Below are 18,120 nucleotides of genomic sequence, written 5' to 3'. Positions count from 1 at the left end.
CACACCACCACACCCAGCTATTTTTTGTATTTTCAGTAGAGATGGAGTTTCACCATATTGGCCAGGCTGGTCTGGAACTCCTGACCTTGTGATCCACCTGCCTTGTGCTCCCCAAGTGCTGGGATTACAGGCGTGAACCACCGCACTCAGCCTGAATATTCTTAAATATTGATAGATACTGTCTGACATGTATACAATGTAAAGTTTCATAAATGTTCTTGCCCTTATAACCCAGAATTTCATTTTTAATTAGAAATAAAAGGAAAATCAGGGAAAGGGAAATTCTAAATGTTCAGAAGATTAGATTTATTCAATTATTTATAGTATACTTGAAAGTTGAAACACTATCAGCCAGGTGCACTGGCCCGTGTCTGTGGTCCCAGATACTTAGGAGGCTGAGGTGGGAGGACTGCTTGAGCCCAGGAGTTCAAGGCCAGCCTGGGCAACACAGTAAGACCTCTTTTCTACAAAAAATTTTTAAAAAGATTTTTTAAATTAACTGGGCATGGTGGTGCATGCCTGTAGTCCCAGCTGCTGGGGGGCTGAGTGGGGAGGAGTGCTGGAGCCCATGGAGGCTGTACTGAGCTGTGATTGTGCTACTGCACTCCAGCCTGAGCGACAGCACTAGACCCTGTGCCCCCCACAAAAATAAAGAACAAAAACCAAACAACTCTCCCCAAACAAAAATACTACGCAGCTATTAAAATATTCTTTCAGAACAATACTTTAAAGAGAAAATGTTCATAAAGCATTAATAACAAAAGCAGATACGATAAGGCAGTAGGCCTAAATGTTTTCTTAGTTGTCATCTCTAACCTTTTAAAACTGCAATTTACTTAAACCTTTTCATGCCACAGAAAACACAGTTCACCATTTTATTTATTTATTTATTTATTTTTGAGACGGAGTCTGGCTCTGTCGCCCAGGCTGGAGTGCGGTGGGCGGATCTCAGCTCACTGCAAGCTCCGCCTCCCAGGTTTACGCCATTCTCCTGCCTCCGCCTCCCAAGTAGCTGGGACTACAGGCGCCCACCTCGTCGCCCGGCTAGTTTTTTTGTATTCTTTAGTAGAGACGGGGTTTCACCGTATTAGCCAGGGTGGTCTCGATCTCCTGACCTTGTGATCCGCCCGTCTCGGCCTCCCAAAGTGCTAGGATTACAGGCTTGAGCCACCGCGCCCGGCCCAGTTCACCATTTTATAATGCTTAATACCAAACCTCAATATAAGGACAGTGTAAGGAAAAACATACAAATAAACCAGTGTTTTGTGTGTCTAGCCACGAAATAAACAGAATAACATAAAGGACCATAGGATTTAGGCCCAGACAACCATCACACTAGCTCACCCATGCCAGACGCTATGTCTAACACCTATAATCCCAGCACTTTGGGAGGCCAAGGTGGGAGGATCGCCTGAGTCCAGGAGTTTCAGACCAGCCTGCGCAACATGGCGAAAGCCTATCTCTACAAAAAATACAAAAATTAGCTGGGTTTGGTGGCACACACCTATAGTCCCAGCTGCTTGAGAAGCTGAGGTGGGAGGATTGCTTGAGCCTGGGAGGTGGAGAGTGCAGTGAGTTGAGATCATGCCACTGCACTCTAGCCTGGGTGACAGAGACCCTGTCTCAGAAACAGAAAACAACAAAACAGCCTAGACAACTATGACCAATGCATTGAATTAACTTGAAGAATTAGACAGACAGACCTTTATAAAAATCAAGTATTTAATAGGCCATGATAGGTCTGGATTAAAAGGAAATAAAATATCTACAACAAATGATAATAAAAACATTTCAGGTCAAAAGTTAGGAGACAAATCTAAAGCAGTGGGAAATTCATAGATTCAAATAGATTGATCCAGAAATAAGAAAACTAAAAACAAACGAGTTAACCATTCAACTCATGAAGCTGGAGACAGCAACACTAGAGACAGCAACACAGCAAGCCTGCACTCCCAAGGCAAAGGACAGCCTACTGAGGCAGAAGACTTTTCAACAATAATCATTCTACTACAGTCAACACAGAAACAATTATGGCCAACAGCAAGCGGGGGCCTCCACCTTTGCCCAGCTGTCATACAGTGCCCCAGTCACCACTCTACTGGGATGGAACGAACTTCCGCTCCCTCCCAGCAATAATGAGACAAGTCCCCACCTAAGGTGTCAATGGAGTTTGTGCTGGGGAACCCGGACTTCCACCCACACCTTTCTTACAGTATCAGAGAAGGCCTGCTAAAACATAAGATTTACATAGACCCGAGACTCACAAATATACAGGAGACAACGGAAAAATCACTGGTCATACCAAGAACCAGAAAAATCCCAACTTGAATAGGAAAAGACAATCAACTGATGCCAATACTATGAATGGATGTTGGATTTGTCTGATTTTAAAGCAGCCATCTTAAAAATGCTTCAACAGGCAATTATGAACATACTTAAAGCAATTGAAAAACCAACATGAAAATAGCCAAGTATCGGTCAGGTGTGGTGGCTCACACTTGTAATCCCAGTGCTTTGGGAGCCCAAGGCAGGAGGATCACTCGAGGCTAGGAGTTCAAGACCAGCCTGAGCAACATAGCTAGATCCCATCTCTATTAAAAGAAACACACACACACAAAACCCTAGCAAATCTTAACTAAGAAAATAAATGAACCACTAGGTGGAAGTTTTTAGAACTGAAAAATACATTATCTGTGCTAGAGTAAAAAGGAACCTAGGAAACTAACCTCGTGGGCCTTCTCTGGACTAGTTGACTCTTTGGGATTGGCCCCAGACATGCTCTTCCTCCTCTTTGTATTTCCAGGTGGAGACTCCTCTTGAGATCGTTCTGGTCTCTTCAACACTGACCGAGTGCTGGAGCTACACAGGGAAGGGGAGTCAAACAGCTTGCATCGGTTGTCCTTACAGGAAAAAAAACAGACAGACCCATCTTTCATTAAAACCTGTTCACTTGAATGGTAAGACAAATAAACCATTCTAAATTAGCAAACAGACACTGCTGATTCATCTAGTCCTAGCAACTCTCATAGGGCCTGGCACATAGCAGGCACTGAGCACTTAGTACTCAATGAATATATATACTCAGCTGACATTATATACAGACGAGTAAAACATCCTTTGCCCTCACAAAAACTATTTAAATAATCCTGCGTCAAGAGAAGTGCGACCTTCCAGTCAGGAACACATTTTTGGCTTGCCTATCTTCCCCTCCATTTTATTACTTGCACCTTGCTTAAGCAGCTCAACGGGTTTAAATACCCCACCTAGGCCGGGCGCGGTGGCTCAAGCCTGTAATCCCAGCACTTTGGGAGGCCGAGACGGGCGGATCACGAGGTCAGGAGATCGAAACCATCCTGGCTAACACGGTGAAACCCTGTCTCTACTAAAAATACAAAAAATTAGTCGGGCACGGTGGCAGGCACCTGTAGTCCCAGCTACTCCGGAGGCTGAGACAGGAGAATGGGGTGAACCCGGGAGGCGGAGCTTGCAGTGAGCTGAGATCCAGGCACTGCACTCCAGCCTGGGGGCAGAGCAAGACTCTGTCTCAAAGAAAAAAAAAAAAAAAAAAAACCCCACTTAAATCCAGAAAAGATGCACAGTAGCCAGGTTATAATAAAAATGGGGGCATCATCGGTTAAGGTATAGTTAAGATGGTAAATTTGGAGTGGGGATGGGCTAGTAGCAAATGCCTTTCAAAATTGTGTTCAAAGTCGTTTTTTCTACTGGTCTTTTAAAGACTAATTTCCCAGGATGGGCATTGTGGCTCATGCCTGTAATCCCAACACAGTGGATCACTTGAGGTCAGAAGTTCAATACCAGCCTGGCCAACATGAAGAAACCCCGTCTCTATTAAAAATACAAAAAAATTAGCCAGGTGTAGTGGTGCTTGCCTTTAATCCCAGCTACCCAGGAGGCTGAGGCACGAGAATCACTTGAAGCCAGGAGGTGGAGGTTGCAGTGAGCTAAGATTGCACCATTGCACTCCAGCCTGGGTGACAGAGCAAGACTGTCTCAAAAAAAAATAAAGACGAATTTTCCAGAGTCCAAGGGAAGCCAACCTGACCAGTGGTAGAGAGAATCAGCTCTCTAAACGCATCTCAGCCTATTCTCGACTCTGTGTGTCTTGGTCTGGCTTTTCCTTCTGCACAGAATGTCCTTTCACATCTTAGTAAACCATTCATTTTCAAGTTGATGCTAACATTTTTTAAAATTTTTTTTTTTGGGGGGGGCGGAGTCTCGCTCTGTCGCCTAGGCTGAAGTGCAGTGGCGGGATCTCGGCTCACTGCAAGCTCCGCCTCCCGGGTTCACGCCATTCTCCTGCCTCAGCCTCCGGAGTAGCTGGGACTACAGGTGCCTGCCACCGTGCCCGGCTAATTTTTTGTATTTTTAGTAGAGACGGGGTTTCACCATGGTCTCGATCTCCTGACCTTGTGATTCGCCCGCCTCGGCCTCCCAAAGCGCTGGGATTACAGGGTGAGACACCGCGCCCGGCCTAAATTTTTTTTTAGATGGAGTCTTGCTCTGTCGCCCAGGCTGGAGTGCAGTGGTGCAATCTGGGCTTACTGCAAGCCCCACCTCTCAGGCTCATGCCATTCTCCTGCCTCAGCCTCCCAAGTAGCTGGGACTACAGATACCCGCCACCACGCCCAGCTAATTGTTGTTGTTTTTTTTTTTTGTATTTTTAGTAGCGATGGGGTTTCACTGTGTTACTCAGGATGGTCTCGATCTCCTGACCTTGTGATCCGCATGCCTCGGCCTCCCAAAGTGCTGGGATTACAGGCATGAGCCACTGCACCCAGCCGATGCTAACATTTCAATGTCACTTCTTTGAAATCTTCCTGATAGTTCCCAATGGAACGGATCACTCCCACATCTGCTCCCAGAGACCAGGGATTTTCTCCCTCTTTTGTCTGAGTTTATTTTCCATTACAGCTCCCAGCAATGGTTAGTTTGTAACAACCATTTGTGGAAGAAATTTCCCCACTATTAAGAGCTTACAAGCCAATGCTTATGATTTTAAAATCAAATCTATAAAATTAATAGCCACTTCCAAAGTGTTCTCACATTTTATGTAATTGTATGCCTATCAAAATGACCTGGTAAATTTACTCATAACATGTGTACTGGGTTAACATATTTTTTCAAAAGTTATGCACATGAATGTACTATAATCCATAAGTGATCTCAAAATTGTAGCTTGGCTGGGTGCGGTGGCTCATGCCTGAAAACCCAGCACTTTGGCAGGCAGGTGGATGGATCACCTGACGTCAAGAGTTTGAGACCAGCCTGGCCAACATAGCAAAATCTCATCTCTACTAAAGATACCAAAAAAATTAGCCGGCAGTGGTGGCATAAGCCTGTAGTCCCAGCTACTCAGAAGGCTGAGGCAGGAGAATCACTTGAACCCAGGAGGCAGAGGTTGCAGCAAGTCACGATTGCACCACTGCACTGCACTCCAGCCTGGGCAACATAAGGAGACTCTGTCTCAAAAACAAAACAAAGAAACAAAAAAACTGTAGCTCTTTTGTTCTATAATTATAGTTCAGGTTATTGATAATTAAAAAATACGAACTTATCAATTTAGATGTGTACCTAAGGGTGTATATCTCTGAAGATACAGGTGTATATATCTGTGTAGGAACATTCTTGCTTCTAACTTGAAAGTATCCCTATGATGAAAACACGAATCTAGTGTGTGTGTGTATATATATGTGATTTTGAATATATATACACACATACGCTATAGATTCTGTATCTATACTATGCTTTCTGTTTGAAAGTATCCCTATGATGGAAACACAAATCTACACTGTGTGTGTGTATATGTGTGTGTGTGTCTGTGTGAGTATATATGTGTGTGTATATATATATAAAAAGAAATTATTTCTAAAATAGGTATTTTCAATTAAAAAAAAAAAAAAATCCAGCCAGGCACAGTGGCTGTAATCCCAGCACTTTGGGAGGTTGAGGTGGACAGATCACCTGAGGTCAGGAGTTCGAGACTAGCCTGGCCAACATCGTGTAACCCTGTCTCTACTAAAAATACAAAAATTAGCTGGGTGTGGTGGCAGGCACCTGTAATCCCAGCTACTCGGGAGGCTGAGGCAGGAGAATTGCTTGATCCTGGGAGGCAGAGGTTGCAGCGAGCCAAGATTGTGCTATTGCACTCCAGACTGGGCAACAAGAACGAGACTCTGTCTCAAAAAAAACAAAACAAACAAAACAACAACAACAAAAAAACCCTGTGAGTTACTGTTGCTTGTCTAATTTTATGCTAGGTTCTGTGGAATATAAATGAGAATAACCTAAAAAAAGTAAAGTCTTCAGGCTAAAAAGGCTTCAGATAGGCTTTTTTCAAACTGACTAGATGGTAAAAGCCAGGAATGACCATGGTCCCGCCTAACCCACACTCCTTACAGATCAGGAGACATGCAGAGAGATATCATCACTAAAGGTTTGTAGGTAGCCAAAGTGAGGCCTAAAACCCAGATCCCCAAATCCTATCATTCATTTCAATCTTTGGCTATACTCAACTAAGGACTACTCTGTCCAGTGCCCCAATCACCCAGGGCTTCTTCCAGACACATTAAAACAACTCACAAGGTTTGTAGTTCTCATGACGAGAGGAGCTGTCCAGAGGCTTGCCATGCATGAGGGGGTCTCCTCCTCATTCTAAAAAAACAGAAAAATTGATTTTAAAAAGATCCTGTAGAGACTAACATTAGTTTAAATGCTTTAGGTGTGTTTCTCCCTGAAGAATACCAGATAGGCCTGGATAGGAAGTATCCTTAATGTACCATCCTATACCATTCTGATTTCATGTTTCTTGCATATAGACTGTTAGTTAGCTCCTTCAGGGTAAGAAGGATCATATGTCTTCTTTTGACACCCCCATCCCCCAACCCAAAGGATTTAATAAGGCTGGTAGCCCTATTATTAAATGAATTATCACCAAATGAACAAAAGTATCAGCTAAGCAAGCCCCGGGGAATTGCTGTTGCTGTTCTTTTTCACATCACATGACTTCTCCAGAGGTAATTAGTAGAACAGATAGGAACACACACACACACGCACACACAGTACCTTCAGATTCTCTCCATCGAGAAGGTCCACAAAGCCATCATCCTCATCAGACAAAGTGGCTGTCACAGGTGATTGGGGTGTAAAAAAAGGAATGAAATTCCCTGGTTCACTGCTATTTCTTTCATTTGAGGAAAGCTGTAAGACAAAATTCATGGATTAATAACAAATGAGAGCTCTGGTCCACTTTGATTTCCTTGAATGGGTCACTAGTTTCTATGATGAAAACATACTATGTACTCGTTACACAAAGTAATATTTTAGCAATTACTGATTATAGGAAAATGTATCCTAAGATTATAAATGATTTGATGTCCACACACAGCCCTGAGTAGTCAGTAGCCTTCACAGAGAACTCTTGCCAGAAGCAATTCACCTTATAATGGGTACTAGAGATAGCCTCTTGTGAAAAACAAGGTTTCTTTTATTAGGAGGTTGCATCAGTGAACACTGGATCAGCATTGAGGACTGTGACAGTATGAGAATCTGCTGAAATGAGTTAGGGCAAGCAGATGCAAATCTCTATTGAGAGCATAAAATGGCCTAAAGAACGCACTTATATATAACTTCAGTTCTGACAGGGGGGAATAAAAGGTAACTTCCTTCTGTAAAATCTATCCTCATTCTTTAGACTTGGGATTTAAATGCTGCTCAGTTTTTTTTTTTTTTTTTTTGAGACGGAGTCTCGCTCTGTCGCCCAGGCTGGAGTGCAGTGGCTGGATCTCAGCTCACTGCAAGCTCCGCCTCCCGGGTTTACACCATTCTCCTGCCTCAGCCTCCCGAGTAGCTGGGACTACAGGCGCCAGCCACCTCGCCCGGCTAGTTTTTTGTATTTTTTAGTAGAGACAGGGTTTCACCGTGTTAGCCAGGATGGTCTCGAACTCCTGACCTCGTGATCCACCCATCTCGGCCTCCCAAAGTGCTGGGATTACAGGTTTGAGCCACCGTGCCCAGCCACTGCTCAGTTTTTAAATGAGGAATTACTGACCGGGCGCGGTGGCTCATGCCTGTAATCCCAGCACTTTGGGAGGCCGAGACGGGCGGATCACGAGGTCAGGAGATCGAGACCATCCTGGCGAACACGGTGAAACGCCGTCTCTACTAAAAATACAAAAAAAATTAGCCGGGCGAGGTGGCGGGCGTCTGTAGTCCCAGCTACTCGGGAGGCTGAGGCAGGAGAATGGCGTGAACCCGGGAGGGGGAGCTTGCAGTGAGCTGAGATCCGGCCACTGCACTCCAGCCTGGGGGCAGAGCGAGACTCTGTCTAAAAAAAAAAAAAAAAAAGAGGAATTACTGTGTGCCAGATACTACAATATAGTCTTTATACATATAATCCAATAGAAGCCTCACAATATACTAAAGGTAGCTAATCCTTTCCTTCAGCAAATCAGGAAACTCGTGCTTAAGAGAGGTTCCCAAGATTATATACCTCATGTGTTTGACTCCAAAATCCAAACTCTTCTCACTACACTATCTCCCTAGGAGAAAACCATTCCCAGAATTAAAATGGCGGTACCTCATTAGCCAACCTATAGTCATATATTTTTTTGGGAAACCTCTAAACATGGAATATAGAAAATTTAGAAAAACTGCTCATAAATCCATACCTGGAGATAAATCCTACTAATACAAACACTGCTAATACTGAAATCTTTGTTTTCTAGGCACTTTCAAATTCAGAAAAAAAGCTTAGAGTTTTTTCACAGTAGCAGGGTAGTCCCAATGTTATGCCCTACAAGTAATCCTTAAAATCCAAATCTCTTTGGGGTATGAATCTGTTGTAAATTAAGTGGCCCTCCTCCAAGTTTCTGAGTGGATCATGCACTAAGGAATCCTCTCTGCAGCTGGCCTATTCTAGTTCTGGCATTAGATTTGCTTCACAATATAAAACAAGTTCTGGGCAGTCTCTAGTCCTCCCCAAGTGCACCTGACCACACTCTGGGAAACGGCAAATTTTTTTAGCCAGCTGAGCCTAGGAGTAGATAACTTTATTATGGGGAAGTACCTTTATCATGAAAGCTCACACTATATCACACCAACTTTTGTGAGGTAGGTTCTGGGATCCCTAGGTGCAGATATGATACAGGTTCTAGGCGCTAAGCATACACCAAATACATTGTTTCTGGTATCCAACTCTTAAAGTGTTACTGTGTACTTGGGAATTTAAAGATTGCTTATTGAGACAGGAATTCATCGTCCAGGCTGGAGTACAGTGGTCTGATCATAGCTCACTGCAGCCTCGAATTCTTGGGCTCAAGCAATACTCCCACTTCAGCCTCCCAAGTAATTGGGACTATAGGAACAAGCCACTACACTCTGCCTATTTTTTAACTTTGTACAGATAGGGTCTCATTAATGTTACCCAGGCTGGTCTTGAACTCCTCCTGACCTCAGGTGATCCTCCCACCTCGGCCTCCCAAAGTGCTGGGATTACAGCCATGAGCCACGGCACCCAGCCAGAGATCATTAAATCCTGGTTTCCCACTTAGGTATATCCTTTGGTAAATCATCCATACCTCTCTCTAGTGGTACTTTCCTGATCTGTTCAAGTGGGTTAACTCCACTTACTTCACAAGACAAGAACATATAAAAGTGCTTTGTGCAAATGATAGGCAGAGTTAGCAACACTGGCTGAACCTCAGAACACAATCCAGATTAGAAAGGTGTATTTTCAGATTTAAGATCCTAGGTAAACCTGCAAGCCAAATGTGGTCACCTGCTCAAGATCGGCCTCTTCAATCTATAGATGCTATCAGTTAATCCAATTCAGACCAACAGCAGGAAACTTTGGAAGGAATGACAGTCCCTGTCTGGCAAATACATAGCCCTGAAACAAGTGACCCCAAAACTGCCCAGTAGCCTGAGCGTTCACTGGAATCTATAGTAGTTCTTAAAAAAAAAAAAAAAGAGAGAGATGTGGTCTCACTGTGCTGCCCAGGACTCAAGCGATCCTCCTGTCTCAGTTTTCCAAAGTGCTCAGTTTTCCAAAGTGCTGAGTTATGGCACCTGGCCCATAACTGTTCTTAATAAACCACCTTTGGAAGAAGTCAAGTGCTCTCTCTCCAGCTCTTTGATAAGCACTTAGAATGCATACTAAAAGAGCAAGTTTTAAGTAAGAGATCTAGTGTTACGGCTCTTTTAAAATTTGTCTTGCAGGCTTTCCAGTTTTTGCCAGAAAGCCCTTAAACAAACAAACAAACAAAAAATAGTAAGAGATCTAATCCCACCATACATACATTTAGGATGACCCAGGATTTCCCAGATTAACAAGGTCAAATATTCCTTGCACAACTGCAATATTTCAAACACCATCTCCCACTCTTCCTACCAGCCTGTCTGTTCTCCAGACACAGCAAAACCACCAAGAATGCTTGACAGTCTAGTTTCAAAAGACAAAGTCAAGGTAAAGACAGCTAGTGCTACTGTAGTGCCTTCAATTCTGGACGAAAGAAGGTGTTTTAATCCTTTCTTCCTGTCAGGAATTCCCCTATGAAAGCCAGAGCACATACCATCCAAGCTGGGGCAGAGTTCTGCCTCTGTGTGAAGAGATCTTTACCCTCCTGGAGTCCATGAGAGTGCAGGCAGCCACGAGAGACAGGTCTTACTGGCTTCTTAAACTCAAAGGCTTCCTGCAAGACACAGTCGAGACATCTACTGTCCATGAAAACCAACTCAAGCCTCAGCTTGGGTGAAAGAGGCAAGGAAGTGGGCACTGTTCACCTTTCTGCCTCCAAATTAAAATTTCACCTAATTCCAACAATGGATCTCTGTAACTAAGAATATCTAAGGCTCTGTCAACAGCTAACTTCTAAAGTAACATCTTTTTCTTGCCATACTGTATTTCCTAACACCAGTATCAGCCAAATATACAAAACATGATAAATAAGCTAAATCACAATGTTTCTGAAATCTAGAGCAAAAATAAATAAAATCTAATAAAATTGCCTGTGAATAGTTGTCAAAATTTTCCATCTAGATCCATCTGTTTCAGGGCTTCATATCTCCAGCTCTTCCTACCAACTGAGGTAATTTTTTCTACTTAAAATTATTATTCTATTCTATACTAAAAGCAGTGAAAAAAAAGCCCTACTGGTTTACTCAACATGGACGATTCTTACAAGCATAATGTGTTAAAGCCAGATATGATAGAATATATATTGTATGATTCCACTTTATGAAATGAAAGCACTCACAGGCCCCCTGCCCTAAAATATTCACTTAAGAACTCATAATTAAGTGTTAAAAGCAGTAATGGCTAGCACTGGCATGGGTGGCTGAGTTCCCTGTTGCCCTTGGTCTTGGGGTCGCTGTCGGCACTCAGGCTGCAGCTATCATGGTGAACTTACTTCAGATTGTGCGGGACCACTGGGTTTATGTTCTTGTCCCTATGGGATTTGTCATTGGATGCTATTTAGACAGAAAGAGTGATGAACGGCTAACTACCTTCCGGAACAAGAGTATGTTATTTAAAAGGGAATTGCAACCCAGTGAGAAGTTACCTGGAAGTAAAGACTGGCTGAATTACAGAATGTTCATATTTTAAAGTTCTGAGAGAAATAAAAACGTTCAGAACCAAAAAAAAAAAAAGGCAGTAATGGCTAACATTACAGTGATTTCTATGCCAACACAGTACTAAGTACTTTCTGCGCATTAACTTTTTAACCATCAAATACAACCTGATTGTCCCGATTTTACAGGTGAGAAAACTAGACCTTGCAGGTTAAGCAATGTGCCCAAAATATTGAAGTAAAACAGAACAACTCCAGAGTGAGCGCTCTTTAACCACCACCTATGCTGTTTTCCCTTTAAAACAAAGCTCTGCCGGGCGCGATGGCTCAAGCCTGTAATCCCAGCACTTTGGGAGGCCGAGGCGGGCGGATCACGAGGTCAGGAGATCGAGACCATCCTGGCTAACATGGTGAAACCCCGTCTCTACTAAAAAAAATACAAAAAACTAGCCGGGCGAGGTGGCGGGTGCCTGTAGTCCCAGCTACTCGGGAGGCTGAGGCAGGAGAATGGCATAAACCCGGGAGGTGGAGCTTGCAGTGAGCTGAGATCCGGCCACTGCACTCCAGCCTGGGCGACAGAGTGAGACTCCGTCTCAAAAAACAAAAAACAAAAACAAAAAAAAACCAAAGCTCTAAGCAAGCAACCCTGAGAGAAGCCATTTCAGGGGAAAACCAGGCATCAGTACAGCTTTGCCCTGGTAAAAAGCACGAGAGGCTGATAAACTGCTCCAAGCACTCAAGGCAGGAACTCATTTCCATATTCTTTCTCATGACATTTCCCAAGTTGATAAAGAACTCATCAGGAAAGTTCATGGAGGCAGTGGGTTTTACACTAAACCTGGAAGATTTTAAGGATTACGAACTGTGGCGTTTTAGCAGGAATGGAAAAGGGGAGAAAGTAAATATACAGAAATACAGTAGAGAGAAGGCTGAAAAAATTACAACTGTTTTGGATGCCTACTCTGTGCAATGTCTAAGAGAACAAAAAAGCCAGGCCCATTCAGGGTAGACAACCACAAATTCACCTTCCAAGCCACCATTTCAGTTACTCTGAGATACCCTAGAACTTGATAGCCCTGTTCTTACAAATACTGCCAAAGAGCCTTTTCCTAAGCTTACAATTCATTTCAGGGTCAGAGCAAAGAGGCAAGGACAGCCTGGGCAGAGACTTCCAGACAAACACTATTTGTACATGTAATTACTCCTGTGAGCTACCATCTGAGCAACTCCTGCCTATCAGGCACCATTTTCAATACTTCATACATAATCTTACTTATTGTCGCATCCCTAAAAGATATTACTACTCCTATTTTACAAAAGAACAAAGAAGATTAAAAAGAGAAGAATTTGTCAACATCATACAGCTAATAAGCAGGATCCAAACCCAGATATCTCTGACTCCAAAGACTGCACATAACAGCCAAGTTTAGTCTCCCAGAAAGCAGCCCAGCCACTTATCTCTATGCCACTGACAGCTTGTGGGTTTCACCTCTGCCTCAGGTTAGTACATTGAAGTCATGCTCACATTTTCCTTGTTCTCATCTGGGTCGATGAGCTGAAAGATGTCATGGTCGAGAGAATCAGAATGGCTCCTCTTCAGAGCTGGACTACATCCCAAGAGCTTCTGCTATCAAAGTGAAAAAAGAAAATAATTAAGGCACATAAATAAAATTTCAGTGGAAAATTCAGTTCCCAAAAGAAAAAAGGGGGGCTGAGTAGGGGGTAGGCTAGCTCCTCATACACTGCAGTAGGTAACCAGTAAATGTGGCCAGGGCTCCACCTTGCCAGGACACAGCAATGAAGTTTCCATTCCATGGGTTGACAGCTAACCTCACAAGGTCTACAGCGCCCCGCTCAACAGGGATTACAGTGCCAAATCAATCCCCAAATAACATTTGCATCAAAAGAATCCTTCCTGGTTTAATAAAGCTCTGTTAGAAATGGAGGACAAATTCCTCCAGGCCGAGCATCTTGAGTACTTATGAGACTAAGGAAAGGCTGGGAATAGTGGCTCTTGCCTGTAATCCTAGCACTTTGGGAGGCCAAGGCAGGAGTTTGAAACCAGCCTGGGCAACAGAGTGAGACCCCCATCTCTACAAAAAATACAAAAATCAGCCAGGTGTGATGGTGTACACCTATATATAGTCCCAGCTACTCTGGAGGTTGAGGTCGGAGGATCACTTGAGCCAGGGAAGCAGAGGTGGCAGTGAGCCAAGATTTTGCCACTGCACTCCAGCCTGGGTGACACAGCAAGACCTTGTCTCAAAAAGAGACTAAAGAAAAGTCGTTTTTACTCTCTAAATTAAGTGTCCTATCAAGGTCATGCTGGTAGTTAAGGAACGGGTAACAGGTATTAGCTCAAAATAAACAAGGAACTAACTTACAGGTAGGGAATGTATTCTTCTCACAGGATTTTCAAGGCTGTAATGAGACCAGAAGGTAAATAATGAGAATAAAACAAGTAAAGAGGTATTCATATTAGCAGAGAGACAGTGTTTAGCCTGTCGCTTGGGGTATAGTCATAGACTCCCATTTTAGGCAAGAGATGGGAGAATAAATTTCTGAAGCTGTCTTATTCTCAGCAGCACCCCTAATACTAGGCTTCTAGGTGAAAAAAACAAACCCATGTCTTTTCTTAAAATACACATGTTCGGCTGCATGTAATCCCAGCACTATGGGAGGCCGAGGAGGGTGTATTACGAGGTCAGGAGTTCGAGACCAGCCTGGACAACACGATGAAACCTTGTCTCTACTAAAAATACTAAAATTAACCAGCTGTCGTGGTGTACGCCTGTAGTCCCAGCTACTCGGGAGGCAGGGCAGGAGAACTGGTTGAACCTGGGAGGTGGAGGTTGCAGTGAGCCGCTGCACTCTAACCTGGCCGGCAGAGTGACTCTACCTCCAAACAAAAAACCCCACATGTTCTTGTAAGGCTACGATGTCAGAGCACAGAGGAAGGGTTTGGGTAAGACCCGAATAGAACACCAAAATTATAGCTAAAATAAAGGGAGAAAAGTTCTGAAAATTGCTGACATCAACTATTCATTCTTGAGATTCCAGAGTGTTTCTAGGGACAGCTAAATCCAGGGCTCCAGTCAGTGTATGAAGAACTTCATTTAAATAAGGTATTTAAGTTTAGACACGTTTTTTCTAAGTACAAACATTTAAAAGCAGTGAATACGTACTTTTCTTTACTGTCCAATGGCCCAGGAGAATCTAGACAGAAACCTATGGGAAAAAAAACAAAAAAACAAAAAAAAAACCTCTCAAGAAATAATACAAAAACACCATTTTGTCATTAAAATTAAAACACTAAAGAAAGTACTTGAGTCTTTATTTAAGTCAGACAACAAATACTCATGGCTTGTACTTTTGCCAGAATTGATGTCATGGCTATTAGACTGTCAAAAATGTCATGTTTGTACAAGTCTGAATAATTTTTTCGTAGTTTATTTACTGTTTTTCCTCCATTTGCAAATAACATCAAAGGAAATAGGATTTGAGAAGAGGGTGAATAAAACTGATTCATATCATGATTGTTTGGTTATTCAGATAGAAGTGACCCAGATAACTTTCTATGAGTTCCAACCACAGAAACAATAGGTACCAAATTTTCTTGGCACAGGTTTTAAATATTTTATCTTGTCAAATCATATGGGGTTTGAAAAATACAACTACTAGGCCGGGCACGGTAGCTCACACCTGTAATTCCAATACTTTGGAAGGCTGAGGCAGGCGGATGGCTTGAGGCCAGAAGTTCAAAACGAGCCTGGGGCAACATAGCGAGACTTGTCTCTACCAAAATTAAAAAAAAAATGAGTTGGGTGTGGTGGCACGTGCCTGTAGTCCCAGCTACTTGGGGAGGCTGAAGTGGGAGGTTCACTTGAGCTCGTAAAGTTGAAGCTGCAGTGAACCCTGATTGTGCCACTGCACTCCAGCCTGAAGCCTGGGCAACAGAGCAAGACCCTGTCTCAAAAAAAAAAAAAAAAAAAAGGCCAGGTGCAGTGGCTCACCCCTGTAATCCCAGCACTTTGGGAGGCCGAAGTGGGTGGATCACCTGAGGTCAGAAGTTTGAGACCAGCCTGGCCAACATGGTGAAACCCGTCTCTACTAAAAATACAAAAACTAGCTGGGTGTCGTGGCCCGCACCTGTAATTCCAGCTACTAGGGAAGCTGAGGCAGGAGAATTGTCTGAATCTTGGAGGAGGAGGTTGCAGTGAGCCAAGATGGGGCCACTGCACTCCAGCCTGGGTGACAAGAGTTGAGACCTTGTCTCAAAATGAAAAATACTACTAGTCATGACATGCAAGGCAAGCACTTGCTGCCTTTAACAAAATGATACCAAGGTGTCTATCTCAAAACAGGCAGCAGGGTGAAGGAGACACTGTTCAGCATTACTTATATGCCAGCTCAGATGATGCAGACCCACCCACCCATAGCTCACATGTCTATGTAGCCTTATGGAAAGTGAAGTGTTAGAGCTCTTGCTCACCACACTGCTACAAATGACAATCCTATCCCCAGTTCTATATTAAATTACATTCTACATACAGAAGCCTACATTACATTTTAAGACTTTTGCAGCCGGGCGCGGTGGCTCACGCCTGTAATCCCAGCACTTTGGGAGGCCGAGGCTGGGGGATCATGAGGTCAAGAGATCGAGACCATCCTGTCTAACACAGTGAAACCCCATCTTTACTAAAAATACAAAAAAATTAGCCGGGTGTGGTGGCGGGCACCTGTAGTCCCAGCTACTCGGGAGGGTAAGGCAGGAGAATGGCATCAACCCCGGAGGCGCAAGTTGTAGTGAGCCAAGATTGCGCCACTGCACTCCAGCCTGGGCAACAGAGCGAGACTCCATCTCAGAAAAAAAAAAAAAAAGACTTTTGCTCTTGCAGTTCCTTTAACCTAAAGCATCTTTGCCCCAACGGTCTTATCTGTACAAATACAGATAAACTGCAGTAATATGAATTCATGAAGAATGAAATGCACTGGCAATTTCCCCCATAGCAGCATCACTGAAATGATTTCATGACACTGTACTTCCAATAATTTGACCCTGTATTTTAGCCAGTAAGATTGCCTGAATGCCACTTACAGTGGTATGGAGAATTTTACTTTACTACCCATCCTTAAAGGGCAAGCCCACACCACCTCCTTACAGACATTCGAAACCTATTTCCTTTCTTCATAAATAGCCACAAGGGCTCCTTTATATTCTTCTTAATAATGTTTATCAATGGGCATGGTGGCTTGAACCACGGGAGGTGGAATCACTTGAACCCAGGAGGTGGAGGTTGTGGTGAGCCAAGATCACGCCATTGCACTCCAGCCTGGGCAACAAGAGCCAAACTCCGTCTCAAAAAAAAAAAAAAAAAAAGTGTTTATCACCCAATGCCGTGACTTCCTCAAGTTCTAACCAAACTAACCTCCTGGGTGAAAAGGCATGTTTCAGGAAATTCACAGTATTGCTTCCCACACAACAGACTTAAATACCTGAATCTGTTGACTCAGAGGAGCCCATTCTCTGCAGATTACTGTTGTTCTTCACCTCCAGTGGTTGCTCATAATCACTGAAACCAACAGAAATAAACCATGAGTGATTTATAGGATATAATTAAAAGGTCACATGCAGGAGATAGGCCATGAGATTAAGCAGCAGCCACTTTAAGAAGCAGATTAAGAAGCAAAGATCCCACTTTGCCACTCTGAACACCCAATTAGCACTTGGGCAAAGGAGAAAAAAGGAGTGGGTGAGCATGGCCTTGGACCACGCTGCAGGTTATGATGGCTATGGCAAATATTGGGGTATTTCCTAAAATAAGAGCATGTGTCCTAGGTACTGTGACAGAGTCAGGATGAAAGTTGAACAGGACACTTTCTGCTTTTCAGAAGTTGGGAAATGCACAAGACATGTGCCTAGCAAACGGGATGCCAGAGATTGAAGGGAAAGTAGTTCTTCCGCCGGAAGACCGTGGGATGCATTTTTTGCTATCAGGAAAAGCCCAGGAAGCTTTCAGAAAGTTAGGTAAAAAGACCTGGCCTTAGGAAAGCAGCAGAGTGGACATCAGGAATGTGCACGGGTTGAGGGACTGAGATGATTTTACATAAACGCCAGGAAAGAAAATACCATGGTCCTCTATTGAGAAGGAACAAAGATCACAGCAAACTAAGATCCTGAGGGTGGTTTAGCAAAGGGTGTATGTGAGCGCCTAGAAGAGCCTGATTTTCCCCGCGGGGGTAGATTCCAAAGAGCTTCCAGGGATAGAGACAGAAGTAGAGTACGGAGCAATCCGAAATGGGTGAAGGTGGGCCTGGCTCGGGCTTAGGCCCGAGATCTCCACCACTTTCCCTGGGAGGTCCGGACCGCCTCTCCCGCCCAACATTCCGCCTGGGCGGGGGTGCACATGGCGGGCCCCAGCCCGGCTGTCCCCGAGCGGCGAACCCGCACGGAAGGGTCTCGCCCTTCTCCCGGTCCGTTTCCCGGCCTGATCTCCCCGAGGCCGACGCCGAGGCCAGGGGCCTGAGACAC

The 18,120-nt window shown here is 43.9% G+C and overlaps 1 protein-coding gene across 1 annotated transcript in view; it reads right to left on the bottom strand.

The window, feature by feature from the left end:
• CDC25A (cell division cycle 25A) overlaps nucleotides 1–17,974 on the bottom strand; it is a 30,917-nt gene extending 12,943 nt beyond the window's left edge. Inside the window, exons 1-9 of the mRNA XM_011939189.1 lie at nucleotides 17,874–17,974; nucleotides 17,085–17,161; nucleotides 14,774–14,816; nucleotides 13,973–14,009; nucleotides 13,114–13,215; nucleotides 10,590–10,709; nucleotides 7,084–7,218; nucleotides 6,601–6,672; nucleotides 2,727–2,900 (exon numbers count right to left, since the gene is read on the bottom strand). Coding sequence (XP_011794579.1) covers nucleotides 2,727–2,900; nucleotides 6,601–6,672; nucleotides 7,084–7,218; nucleotides 10,590–10,709; nucleotides 13,114–13,215; nucleotides 13,973–14,009; nucleotides 14,774–14,816; nucleotides 17,085–17,161; nucleotides 17,874–17,974 — 861 coding nt within the window. The remainder of the gene's footprint in view (nucleotides 1–2,726; nucleotides 2,901–6,600; nucleotides 6,673–7,083; nucleotides 7,219–10,589; nucleotides 10,710–13,113; nucleotides 13,216–13,972; nucleotides 14,010–14,773; nucleotides 14,817–17,084; nucleotides 17,162–17,873) is intronic.
• Nucleotides 17,975–18,120: the final 146 nt, after the last annotated feature.

This window comes from Colobus angolensis, unplaced genomic scaffold (genome assembly GCF_000951035.1).
Source record: "Colobus angolensis palliatus isolate OR3802 unplaced genomic scaffold, Cang.pa_1.0 Scaffold18, whole genome shotgun sequence".
Taxonomy (NCBI): Eukaryota; Metazoa; Chordata; class Mammalia; order Primates; family Cercopithecidae; genus Colobus; species Colobus angolensis.
Note: the sequence above shows the minus strand (reverse complement) of the source record. Positions and strands in the feature narration are given on the sequence as shown.